Source organism: Bactrocera oleae, chromosome 4 (assembly GCF_042242935.1).
Source record: "Bactrocera oleae isolate idBacOlea1 chromosome 4, idBacOlea1, whole genome shotgun sequence".
Classification (NCBI taxonomy): Eukaryota; Metazoa; Arthropoda; class Insecta; order Diptera; family Tephritidae; genus Bactrocera; species Bactrocera oleae.
This window is the reverse complement of record NC_091538.1, coordinates 59,756,136-59,768,270: the sequence shown is the minus strand read 5'-3', so window position 1 is coordinate 59,768,270 and position 12,135 is coordinate 59,756,136. Positions and strand designations below refer to the sequence as shown.

Genomic DNA, 12,135 nt, shown 5'->3' with positions numbered 1-12,135 from the left:
GAATTGCTTCGAGGGTTGGAAAAAGCGTTTGCACAAGTGTATTATATTCGAGGGAGATTACTTTGGAGAGGACAAAATAGATGTTAATGAATAAATAAGTACTTTTCAAAAAAATTCAAAATTCACCTTTTCTTTTGAGCACACCTCGTATTAGAGCGGATTAATTTACAGGGAGTCAAAAAAACAGAAAAATCGCGTATGCGGGAAATATTCTACAGTGAATTCTGAACAACTTTGCCTAAGAGAATATGGGTCTAAAATCGGTTTCGAGTCTGCGAGTTTTTAGATGAAGTTGAATTTTTCGGGATCATAAAAATTTCTTCGTCAGTATTGAGATATCCAAATGAAATTTCATCTATAGATACATTTTGTCATTCTATTGAACATTTGTCGGAATTGGACAACTATAGCATATATCTCCCATACAACCGATTATTTAGCTATTTTATTTTTCGTTTGCCTACCTTTAAAAAAAAGGCTAAGAGCACGTAATTTTGCAGAACTGTTCTCCAACACATGCTTAATAATGACAGTGAAAAAGAAAGAGAACCGCATACGCGATTAAATGGAAAAAAATCGATCCGCTCTAATGTATATACCTATATATGAATGTATGTATGTTTAAAAAGTTTTTAATTTGCGCAATTTTTTCGCTGGTGTGCGCAGCCAGTTATTAATTTATTCACTTGTTTTACCTGGCAATACAGTGGGGCAGGTCAATTGCATGTAATTCAATATTAATTTCAATTAATTAATTACCTGTTTACTGCCAAGTGTTAAGGTAGTCAAATGCAACTATGTTAAAGAGCCACTTGTATAGTTTGTTGAGTTATTTATCGCATTCTCGGTAGCTTGACATAAAAGAGAATGATGAGAGCAAAAAGTGTTTTGGAAATGAAGATGCAAGAGATCTTGGAAATAGAGAAAACCTACAATATCTAAACCGTCTTCGCGAGTCTAATGGGCTTTCGTGTGGAATTTTTTCAAATCAGAAACGCACACGAAGGCGTGTCGGCAGAAAAGCAACCGTTTTTAAAAAGAAATGTTGAGCGAAAACTGAAGCCCACATGGGTAGTTGTAGTGTATAGTACATTCATTATATGAAAACTAGAGATAGTTTGAGACTAATTTTGTTCTTGTTGACAACTGTCATTCATATGATACTAGACTTGCTACCCAAACAAATAAACAAACAAGAATCACGGAAAAATTATTTGCGGCATTCTGATGCACTATCGTAAGACCTTATAATCTTGCTATCCCGTTTCATCGTTGCGCTCAAACCATTTGGTGCACTCAATGAAACTACTTATATCCGTTATGTTTTTTATAGACAGAAATTAAAGGTTTGGTGCCTGATGAGTTCCAAGTATTCTGTGTCGGGCTTGTGATAGAGCTGGGCATTCTTAGAGAAAGTGGTAAACAGTTTTAGCGCATGCTCTCTAAAAGGCCACTTCCCCATTATAGTAACTCTAAGTCTACATATACTATTTCTGGACCTATTTAATAAGTCCTTGGTTCCAGGCTTGTCATACATGTGTCATATCTGCTTCGTAATCTTGTAGCTTGCTATTGACCTTCATCCGTTCTGAGCTATTTTTTCAAAGTGTGTTTTAACTCAGTCTTGGATTCCTCCAAAGAGGATCCTAGTTGTGCCAACCCGTCTGTCACACCCAAATTAAAGACAAGTGGAGTTCACCTGTCAATGAGCTTAAAGCCTTCCTGCAATTGTTTAATACGCTGGATATAATCTGTGGCGTCGACAAGGCTAGGTGAGCGTGTATATAATTGCTTTTTGTATCTTCCCTTAGTTATTCAATGGAACTCCACAGGTCTTCTCTATAGCTAGTATTTTCACTTGGAAGATGTTGGCTGAGTTTGGTAGCCTTATAGAGAGAGAGAGATTTAAAGATCATTGGAGGCACCTACTGCGCAGTTCATTTTGGACCCGTCGGTATAGATAGAGGTAGTATCCTCATCCCCTATTAAACCTCTTCTCTATTCACGTCTAGAAAGAAAACACGTTTGTTCAAAACTTGATTTACTCATCAATATAATTTCCATCAAGAGCAACACAATCATTGCAGCGCCGCCTGATATTTCAATACCGCCTGACTTATGACACGGTGCTTTGTCCATATGTGGTCGCTTTCTTACAATTTCGGATCTCAAACGCTCCAATAACCCTTCTCAAGATCGATGAGTATTACACCTTTCATATCCCCAAATACCTAGGCCATACCCATTCCAACTGGTTGTTGTGCTTTGGGGCGCTTTGGACGAGGTTCATTAGCCGCTGTCTACTCAGATGACGATCGTTTTTGGTCGGTTTCATCCATTGTCACATATCGATGCAAAAATTCCGATTTTATACGTTTAATCATGGCCAAACACTGCTCAGAATCATCAACACGTTGCTGTTTTTGGTCAACAGTCAGCAGTGGCACCCTCTTTGACCACAGCTTTCTCATGGACAAATGCTCATGCAACTTTTCTTACCGATCATACAGAACGATTTTGTGGATTTTTTAATTTTTTCTAATGTTTCTAATGTTACAGCCTTATTTGGACTCCCACTGTTGTTTTGCATCATTGGCGTCTCTACGACCAAGTTGGAAGTCAGCAAAGCAACGTGGTATTGGGGTTTCTGATGATGCGGAATCCACATTTTTCCTGGCATTGCTTCGCTTGAACGGTATTTTTTCCCATCAAGAAGCAGTGTAAAATTAAAACACGAAATTGTTTATCGTCACTCATAGCACAATAACTCGCTAACTAATGTCATGAAATTGTAATAGCTGTCTTTTGAAGGTTAGTACTAATTCAAAATTAGGTGAATTCAATAAAACTTGAGCCATCTATGTATGAGGCCCATATATATTCCCCTAAGGCTTAAATAAAATTTCTAAAATCCAATATGAAAAAGATTCTTTTTTGCTTTATGCTAGTTTGTATAGTATACTTTTAAATTAAATACAGCAGGGAGTTTTTTCAAGAAGTTTAAGCAAAAATATTCCCTAGCATGTATTTTCATACATGAATTTCAGCAGCTTTAACATAATTGATCAGATGTTTTCAGAGATGCCTAACTGAAATATTAATACGTCCAACAACAAATAATTATTTATCGGAGATCCTATAAATAATATTATATGTGACGCTGCATCGTTTTAACCATGTCTGCCTCTATCCGTCCGTATATATGCGAACGAGTCCCTCAGTTTTTGAGATATTGATCTCAAGTTTTGCACATGGAATCTCCGTTATCGGACAGCTATAAGATATATTTGTCATTCAAACTGATCGATCAAAATCAAGTGCTTGTATGATAAACTTTTTTATTTGAAAAGATATCCCCACGAAAGTTGGTATGGATTATTGTCCAAAACAATGCCACAATGTCCGAATATGTCGGCTACTATTTCAGACTTAGTTATACATATAGTGACTGTAAAAAATGCACCTGTGCAGGGTATTATAGCTTCTGTGCAGCCAAGGTTAAGGTTTTTTCTTGTTTTGTTTTAATGTTAGCGCTATACACTATTTAATGTTTTTTCTTTTGGTATTTGTTAAATTCATTACTCAAATTGCCTTTTATTCATTTTATTATTTTATTTTTTTTACTCATCAGCCACAAAAGTGCAAATAATAAATAAACACCCTCAATATATATATGTCATAAACCACTTAATAAGTGGCGCACAGTGCCGCGAGCTTAAATTATCTTCAGTCAAAATTAATTTACGTGCTCCGACTTCCATATAAGCGGTTATGGTACCATTATATATTTTAGAAAGAAGAAATTTTCATTATGGCGAAAAGAGAACAGCAGCTATACCCTCATTGCTAACGGTGGGAAAAATTAATATATTATAGTTCCCGATTTCAATTCAGTAAATAAATTTATGTTATTTCAGTAATTAAACGTACAAAATCTAGCCACACCTAAAATTGCTTCAAGGAAAACTGAAACAAAAAGTTTTTGTTGTTAAATAAACGTGGTAGAACTTAAACCTTTCCCCACCGATTGGCTTGAAAACTTTATTTGAGTTACCGTTAACTTAATAATAAGTAAAATTTTCGTAATTTCCATTAAAAGAGCAAAATATGCTGTTTGGATTGGCTACGGCACTAAAGTCATCCTCAAGCCATATTTTTTTTCCAAAAAAAAAAAAACCAAACAGTTAATGGAAATCTATATCAACCGATGTTACTTTACTATTTTTGAAATTATTTATTCAAAAAATTCACCCAACATGTGATGTCAGAAAGAGCTAACATTGTCATTCAGATCTCCAACTTTCACCCACCCTAACTTCCTTTTTGGTAAAGCTTCTGGAAAGGCAAAGAATACACAGGCAATACTCGAATTGCATTGACGAGCGCAGAGCAAAGATTCTCGACGATTGCGACTTTACTTTAGATTATAACTCTATATTTTGCTGCTGTCATTTACACGCTTTTCCTTGTTTATTTACACACTTACATATCTATAACGGTGAAAATAAAATTGAAAACAAAAGTGTTTCTTAGTACAGCGTTGCCCTACTTAGCACACTACGAAATTACCGCATATTATAAAGACTTGCATTAAATCTTTCTCTGCTCTTAAATTTATTTTATAAAAATATTTAGACAATATATTTTAATTCGTTAAATTTTTGTTTCGATATCGATATTGATATCTTTACCGTTGTTTTCTGCCACTTTTGGTCACCGACACCGCACAGTGTGGCACGCAAATGACCCTCGCAACGCGCAAGCAAATGAATTACCATTTATTCGGTGGCGAGTGAATGTTGACACATTTGTATTGAAAATTTTGACATTTTTACTTGTCTGCATTTTGACATTGGCAAATCGAAATGCTTAAAATATGAATGCAATGCTGCATACGTGATTTGCTATTCAAAAACGCTGATATCAGCCAAATGAGAACAAATAGCTGTCATAAGCTTGCCATAAATAGATTTGCATGCGTTTCGTACGCTTAATGAGAAGCCGAGAAACCAGAGCGGGCGAAATATGAAAAGTTGCAGAAATATGCAAAAGACGTCAAAAGTGACACAACAGCGACCGACGCTGAAAAGCCACCACCTAGTCAATTAACAAAACATTTTTGACTGCTGTCTAACTGCGTGTATGTGTGTATGTACATATATGTGTTTGTGGCAACAAATTGCTGCTAATAAAAACGGTAATATTTTTTCGATTAACAAGGCTGATAAGTGTTTATTTTGGTGCAAAATCGCTGAAGGCGGCTTTGAAATTGAAGAAAAAACAAACGTTTAAAATAAAGTGGAAATTTTAATAAAAACTACAATAAATTCAGAAAAAGCAGAGAGAAACACAAAAAAAAAATATATATAGTCAATATAGTTTTGCATATTGTCGTGTTTGTTCAGCACACAAGTCCACAGCTGTCAACACACCTGCGAACTGACAGCCATTTAAATGCAGTAAACTTTTTTTTGACTTAAACGCCAAACAAAAACAAGCTGCGGCAGCAGCAACACCTCCATTCACTGCAATTGGACATTGATCGATCATAGCTATATTTTTCCAAAATATATGCATTCATTTGAATATTTTTGCAAAAAAAAACCTTTGTTGGTGTGTATGTAGTCTAGCATCAACGTGGGACATCTTTCAACATCAAATGCAGCAATTGCATGTTTTTGTTCTTGTATTGTGTTAGCCGTAATCTCAGTACAAAAATCGAATATTAGAAAATAATTTTACATAGTTTATTTTTTAACAATTGTGCAGCAAAAGTTGTTGCAATCAATTTTACTCATTCGTGTGCACGCAACACAAAGTTAATAGCGATAGCATCGCTCGAGGACTGTCTGTTTCACCAAATATATACATATATCATAAATATGTATAAGCAATTGAATGGATTTGCTGATGAACACGAATATAGTAACAAAAATAAGAAGAGAAAAAAATTCGAAAAAAAAACAAAAATCGAATATAACATGCATTTGTTGGTGTGAGCGTCAGCACGTGCCGTCATTTTGCCAACATCCACACACTCCTTCACCGCCCTCATAGCACTGCAATTCATTGAGAATAGCCAAGTCATGTGTTAATGCTTATTAATAAAGTTACTATTTGACAGCTGGCAGGTAATAGTAACTAATAGCAGTAACAACAATAACAACTGGAATAAAAAAAAATTATAACAATAATGGCAACAACAATAACAACTACAACAATCACGTGTCTCTACACTAATTATGTCTCCTGAGATTCGTTTAGCTGACTGGCTGAGTCTAGCTCAAGGCTAGTTAGTTATATACACTTGTGTAAGACTTATTTGGCTTTTCTTTAAGTTTACTGCTTTCTTTTTGAATTTATGGTTTGCACTTACTGTTCATGTCTGGCGACTTAAATTAGTTCGGTTTTGCGTAGTAAGGCAAAATATGCAGAAATTATTACAAGAAATAACAGTAAATTAATTAAATTCGTTAGTATTTATCATTTCGCCCTTTAATTGAGTTAATTAGCAAATTTCTTGTACGTTTGCTGAGAAATGCTTAAAGGTTATATTCGCTTGCAAGTCAGAAAAACGCTTTTTTTGTGTGATTTTTTTTTTTTTTGAAGAGACATTTTATTTAATAAATGAATAAAAAAACTGTACATTTGCAGAATTTAATGCACTTTAAAAATCGGTGATTCATTTGGATCGCCTTGATCCCGTAGACGATCTCCAGGAGGATCTGCGAAGAAAGGTGTGTGGCGTTGAGGTAGATTTTTCTGCTTAAGATTATATCAAATTTGAAAACGAAAAGAAAATTATTATAACTATACATGAATACCGGTAATGATCGAAGAACTAATTAAAATTTTGTTTTCTGACAAAATGGCGCCTTTTAATTTACACTCACAGTGGCCTAAAGCATTGAAATTATGCTCAAAAATTTTTTTATTTAGCTCGTTACCTGATAAATATGTATATCTAAGAAGGTCGTGTGAAAATTCGGTCTAGCCGTTCACCGACTCTGAAAACAGTTTTTCGAGAAAAACGCGTTTAAAGTTTTGGAAGCCAATTACACTAAATTAAAGAATTCTTACAAATACGCTCATATCAGATAGCAGTCAGAAACGCCTAATAGTTATATAATGGTTCTGTTTGGGTGTTTATTAACGTATATAGTAAAATGCTATATTATCAGCAATTTTACACGCCTCTATAAGTTGTTAGCGAGAAAGACTTTGTCATCGTGGTTATCGAAAGAAATTAAGTTATAGAACAAAGGTCACTACCACACAGTGATATTAAAAATTTCAGTCATCTACAATGAAAGAAAGCTACCATTAGGTTACATTACAATATCATCGAAAATTTGCCGCATGCAAGTAGCCAACCTATATTAATGACGATAACATCGAAAAAGTTAAAGAAACAGTACTTCAATATCATCGAGGGATAGCAGAGGATTTCAACATCTCTTATTGATTGACTCAACACATTTTGGTTAATGATTTAGGTATGAAACGTGTATTGGTACGAAAAGACCTGAATCTATTGCAAAAATGACGTCGAGTAGAGGTGACAGAGATACTTGACAACGTAGCTGAGTACCCTAAATTCATCAAACTCATCATTACTAGTGCCAATACGTGAGTTCATAAATATGAAACTGTTAAAAAATCTAGAAGAATGGCGCTGCAAATATAAGCTGAAACCGAAAGAAACAAAAATTCGTTGAAGACACTGACGGACATCTCAGCCTCTGAGATTTATAAAAATTTTATGGAAAATGGGAATAGACGTTGGCATACTTCAATATGCTTTGGAATCTTTTTTGTAGACAATAATAAAAGTTTGTATTAAAATTCGTGAAAATGTAGCTACCTAACGGTCCAGATCACATTTGATCAGATAATATACCCATAGCATCTAGACACGATACCTGCTTCGACCAAAACCTAACTTTCTTTTCTAATATCGCTTTTCCCCTGATAAGCAATGACAACCGTAACTTGTCGAACCATATATTTTATAATTGAAAAAGAAATTTGTGTCAAACATCTAGCAGAGATGTAAACGCTAATTATATCGTATGCTTTTGGGAAGTATGTATATAACTATCTATGTTGTGAAACGTAGCTTGATCAATAATCTAAGAATAGAACCAACAGTACCGTCAATAGTGAGCGCCACTGCAAATATGTCGCAACTTTGGTTCACCAAGTCAATATCAATTGCAATCATCTAAATGGTTACAGAAGGACAGTATAACAAGCGACTTTTATTGTACCGAATTTAAGGTGTTCTAATCATTTTAACCCCTTAGATCCTGTAGTTATGCTACGTTTTGTTGTAGTACAATAAGTCAATTATTCGCCGGATTATAATAGTTTGGTCAGTAATTTTACTCAAATGGCAAGTAGCTAATATTTACCTCAAATATACCTATAATAACCTAATCAAAACGAAACTAGTATTTTTTGGCAAAAACTCCTTAAATTGAATTAATAGAATAACAGTACATTCAAAATAGGCAATCAGATAAACAAACAACCTTAATTTATATAATATAATAATATGTAAAATAAAAATTAAATTAAATTTTTAGTCTTTACTATAAAAAGTGTAGTGTAGTATTCCCAATAGATAAAGCAATTATGTGTGGCAATTATGTACTGCTGCAATAGTATTGATTCCAGGTCAACAGAATATGCTCACGCCCAGACCGCCAGGCCGTTTAAATTAGCACCATAAATTTTCCAATCTTGCGACTTTAATTGCAGCAATTATTGCACGCAATGTTGACGGAAAATTAATTGAGATTTTAATGGCAAGCGACTAATGATTGCGTAAATATATTTATTCGTTGCGAGCTCTGTTTTTATCCTCTTGTAACATTTTGCTACAGAGTATAATAGTTTTGTTCACCTAACGGTTGTTTGTATCACCTAAAACTAATCGAGGGAGATAAAGCGTTATATATATGTATATAAGTGATCAGGATGAAGAGACGAGCTGAAATCCGGGTGACTGTATGTCTGTCCGTCCGTCCGTCCGTCCGTCCGTCTGTGCAAGCTGTAACTTGAGTAAAAATTGAGATATCTTTATGAAACTTGGTTGACATGTTTCTTGGTAGCGTAAGACGGTTGGTATTGCAGATGGGCGTAATCAGACCACTGCCACGCCCACAAAATGCCATTAATCAAAAACAAATAAATTGCCATAACTAATAACCACAATAAGATACAAGACTGTTATTTGGTATACCTAATCACATTAGGGAGGCGCATCTGCAGTTTCATAATTTTTTTTAAAGTGCGCGCGGTCCCGCCACCTAATAGGTTTAATGTCCATATCTTCTAAGCCGCTAAAGCCATAATAACAAAATTCACTGAGATCAAATGTTTTTAACACGATTATTGACAGTGTGTAGATGGGTGGAATCGGTAACGGTACTGTTAAAAACTACTAAAAGTGCGATAAATCAAGCACTAAATACGCCAGAGCAATTAAATTTTATCCATGGGATTTTATGAGATGACTTTATAGGAACCGCGTTAAAAATTATACAGTGAGCGTGGCACCGCCCACTTTTAGGTGAAACTCCATATCTTGGGATCTGCTGAACCGATTCCAACCAAATTCGGTACGAGACATTCTTCTCATATGTCATAGTGCGAAAATGGGCGAAATCGGACTACAACCACGCCTACTTCCAGTATGCAAATCAAGCACCAATAAATGTATCAGGATAAAACTTTGCATGAATAGTGCCCTTGAGTTGAGCGACCTTGTTACCAAAAATTGTCTACATCGGAATAAAACTATTCCACTCCGCCATGTATTGAATATGTGGACCTCAGTTCCTACAGTGAACATTTTATCGAAAATATCGGTCAATCTGTAAGATATGTTATAGAAATTCCAGGAGAATCCTTTTCTGTTAATAATATGCATGTATGTCAAAAATGGGTTGTATCGGGTCAATAATTCCTTTAGCCCCCATATACCTAATCGAATGATTTTCGAACTACTAGCTGACTTTATATCGCATATTTCAGCAAATAAGTAAGATACCTTAGAAAAATTCACTGGAAGTATAATATTGGATATACTATAGTTAAATGCCGAAAATATGTGAAATTGGATTATTATGCACCTGAAGGTATTTCCCTGGCTTTGATCCTGGCAAGTTGCAAGAGTATGAAATGTTCGGTTACACCCGAACTTAGCCCTTCCTTACTTGTTATTTTGTATGTTTCGTTTTTTTCGCAAAATTAATCGAAATGTCTTTTAAGAATTATTACACAAATTATGAGAACAGTGTATTTTTTTAAGAATAAACTAAATTAATTCTAGTTCATTTCTAAAAACAATAATTTAAAAAATACAATAAATTTCAAGTAGTAGTATTTAAGATATTTAAAAATATTGTATGTACATTAGAGTACGATATATATAAATTAAGTAAATTTTTGAATGTCAGAATGCGCAAGGTCTTCCCCGCAGCTGTTTTCCAAACAAATTTTAATCAGTCTTGCTATATAAGGTCGAGCGTTGTCATGTTGCTAAATTATTGCCACGCGTCTAGTCGCGAGTTCCGTGCGTTTTTCGGCAATCGCTCAGTTCGCTTCAGTTTAGTTTAGGTAGCATTCCTCTTAACGGTTTTATCCAGTTTTAGATGAGACTGATCCCACAGAGCGTTAACTTAGCGTCATGGATATTCGGTTTTGCGGTTGATTTGGTTGATTTCCCAGGCTAAAAATTAATTTTTTTTCGGCTTAGAGTTGTCGTAATGTTCCCATTTTTCATCCCTAGTCACAATCCGATGCAAAAACGATTTCTTTTTTTAACGTTCAAGCAGCAGGTCTGACATACAAAATCATCTCGTAATGTCGCTTGTCTTGAATTCTTATGGTACTCCATTTCTTAGCTTTTGACCATTTAGAAATGACTGCTTGAGTGCATTTCAAAGATTCCGCGAGCTCTTCTTGTGTTTAGTTGCATCTTCAGCGAGTAATGCTTCCAGTTCCAGTTAAAAAATCAACCAATATCTTTTCCAAACCATCATACAACGAATATATAGTATTGGTGTATCCCAACTTACTCTAGTTAATTTTACACCATATATATATAAAGCTAATATATGTACATATGTTAGGTCTACTAAAAATAAATCGACAATTTTTTCGGGTACAGCTATAATAGGTATTATATCATGGAAGTTTTGATACGTTGATATTAACAGGTTTTGCTACCACCTTGGCCCATGTAATATAAAATAAAATATTTACCAAGCGCATAAAGTTTATTTTCATAAGTCATGTCACATAAATTTTAAATCTAACCCCAAATCTAAACGCCAACAAATTACAAATTCTAACCGAAGTGATTGTTTCGCTTTTTCCAGTTCGCAGAACACAATTTTCTACTTTTCATCCACGCAACGGAAAAGTTAATATCTGCTTCAACAAGGACGCCTCCGCACTTACACACGTATAACCAGAAGCAAAACAAAAACAAAAAATGACATCAAATACCGCTTTATTGAGCGCGGCAGCACACGCGATGCTCTCTTCCGACCTGTTGCCCAATGTGAATCTCTCTAATTGGGAGAAGCTGGTAACCGATGACGAGTTTCGAGATTTTATGAAACTAGTAGAGAAGTACAAGTATCCCAATCATACGCAGGAGACGACTCTACCTAAATGCCATGACTATTGTACTGGTGAATTGTATCAGATGTTGCGCACCTACAACGGCGTGCATGGATATGTGGCGTTGCTGGTAAGTGTTACGAAATGCGAAACCATATCTGTATGTTTTTGTTATTCTCATATAGTACACGATTACAATTTTTATTTTGTATATACACTTATACATATACATGAGACGTAAGCCAAAACTTTTAGGGTGTCTCAATTTTGAAAGACAGAAGCAGTAGGGTTCTCACGTCACTTTTTTGTCTTTTCTCATTTTGTAAACTGCTTTGGCGTCACCATTTTAATGAAAGTTGTTTTTTATTCCATTTTTTTTTTGTCACCATTTTAATTTTTGTTTAGCTTGACAACTGACAGCTTCAATTAACTCTCGGCTATATTTAATCTAAGTATTTAATATGGTTTTGTGTGGATATATATGTTAAGGCGAGCATT

The 12,135-nt window shown here is 34.8% G+C and overlaps 1 protein-coding gene across 2 annotated transcripts in view; it reads left to right on the top strand.

Annotated features, from left to right (window-relative positions):
- Positions 1-12,135, top strand: part of LOC106622154 (G-protein coupled receptor dmsr-1) — a 255,903-nt gene that overhangs the window by 206,007 nt on the left and 37,761 nt on the right. For both annotated transcript variants that reach the window (XM_070108720.1, XM_070108721.1), the window contains one exon: positions 11,391-11,767. In XM_070108720.1, the coding sequence (XP_069964821.1) occupies positions 11,507-11,767 (261 nt within the window). In that variant the 5' untranslated portion in view covers positions 11,391-11,506. The remainder of the gene's footprint in view (positions 1-11,390; positions 11,768-12,135) is intronic.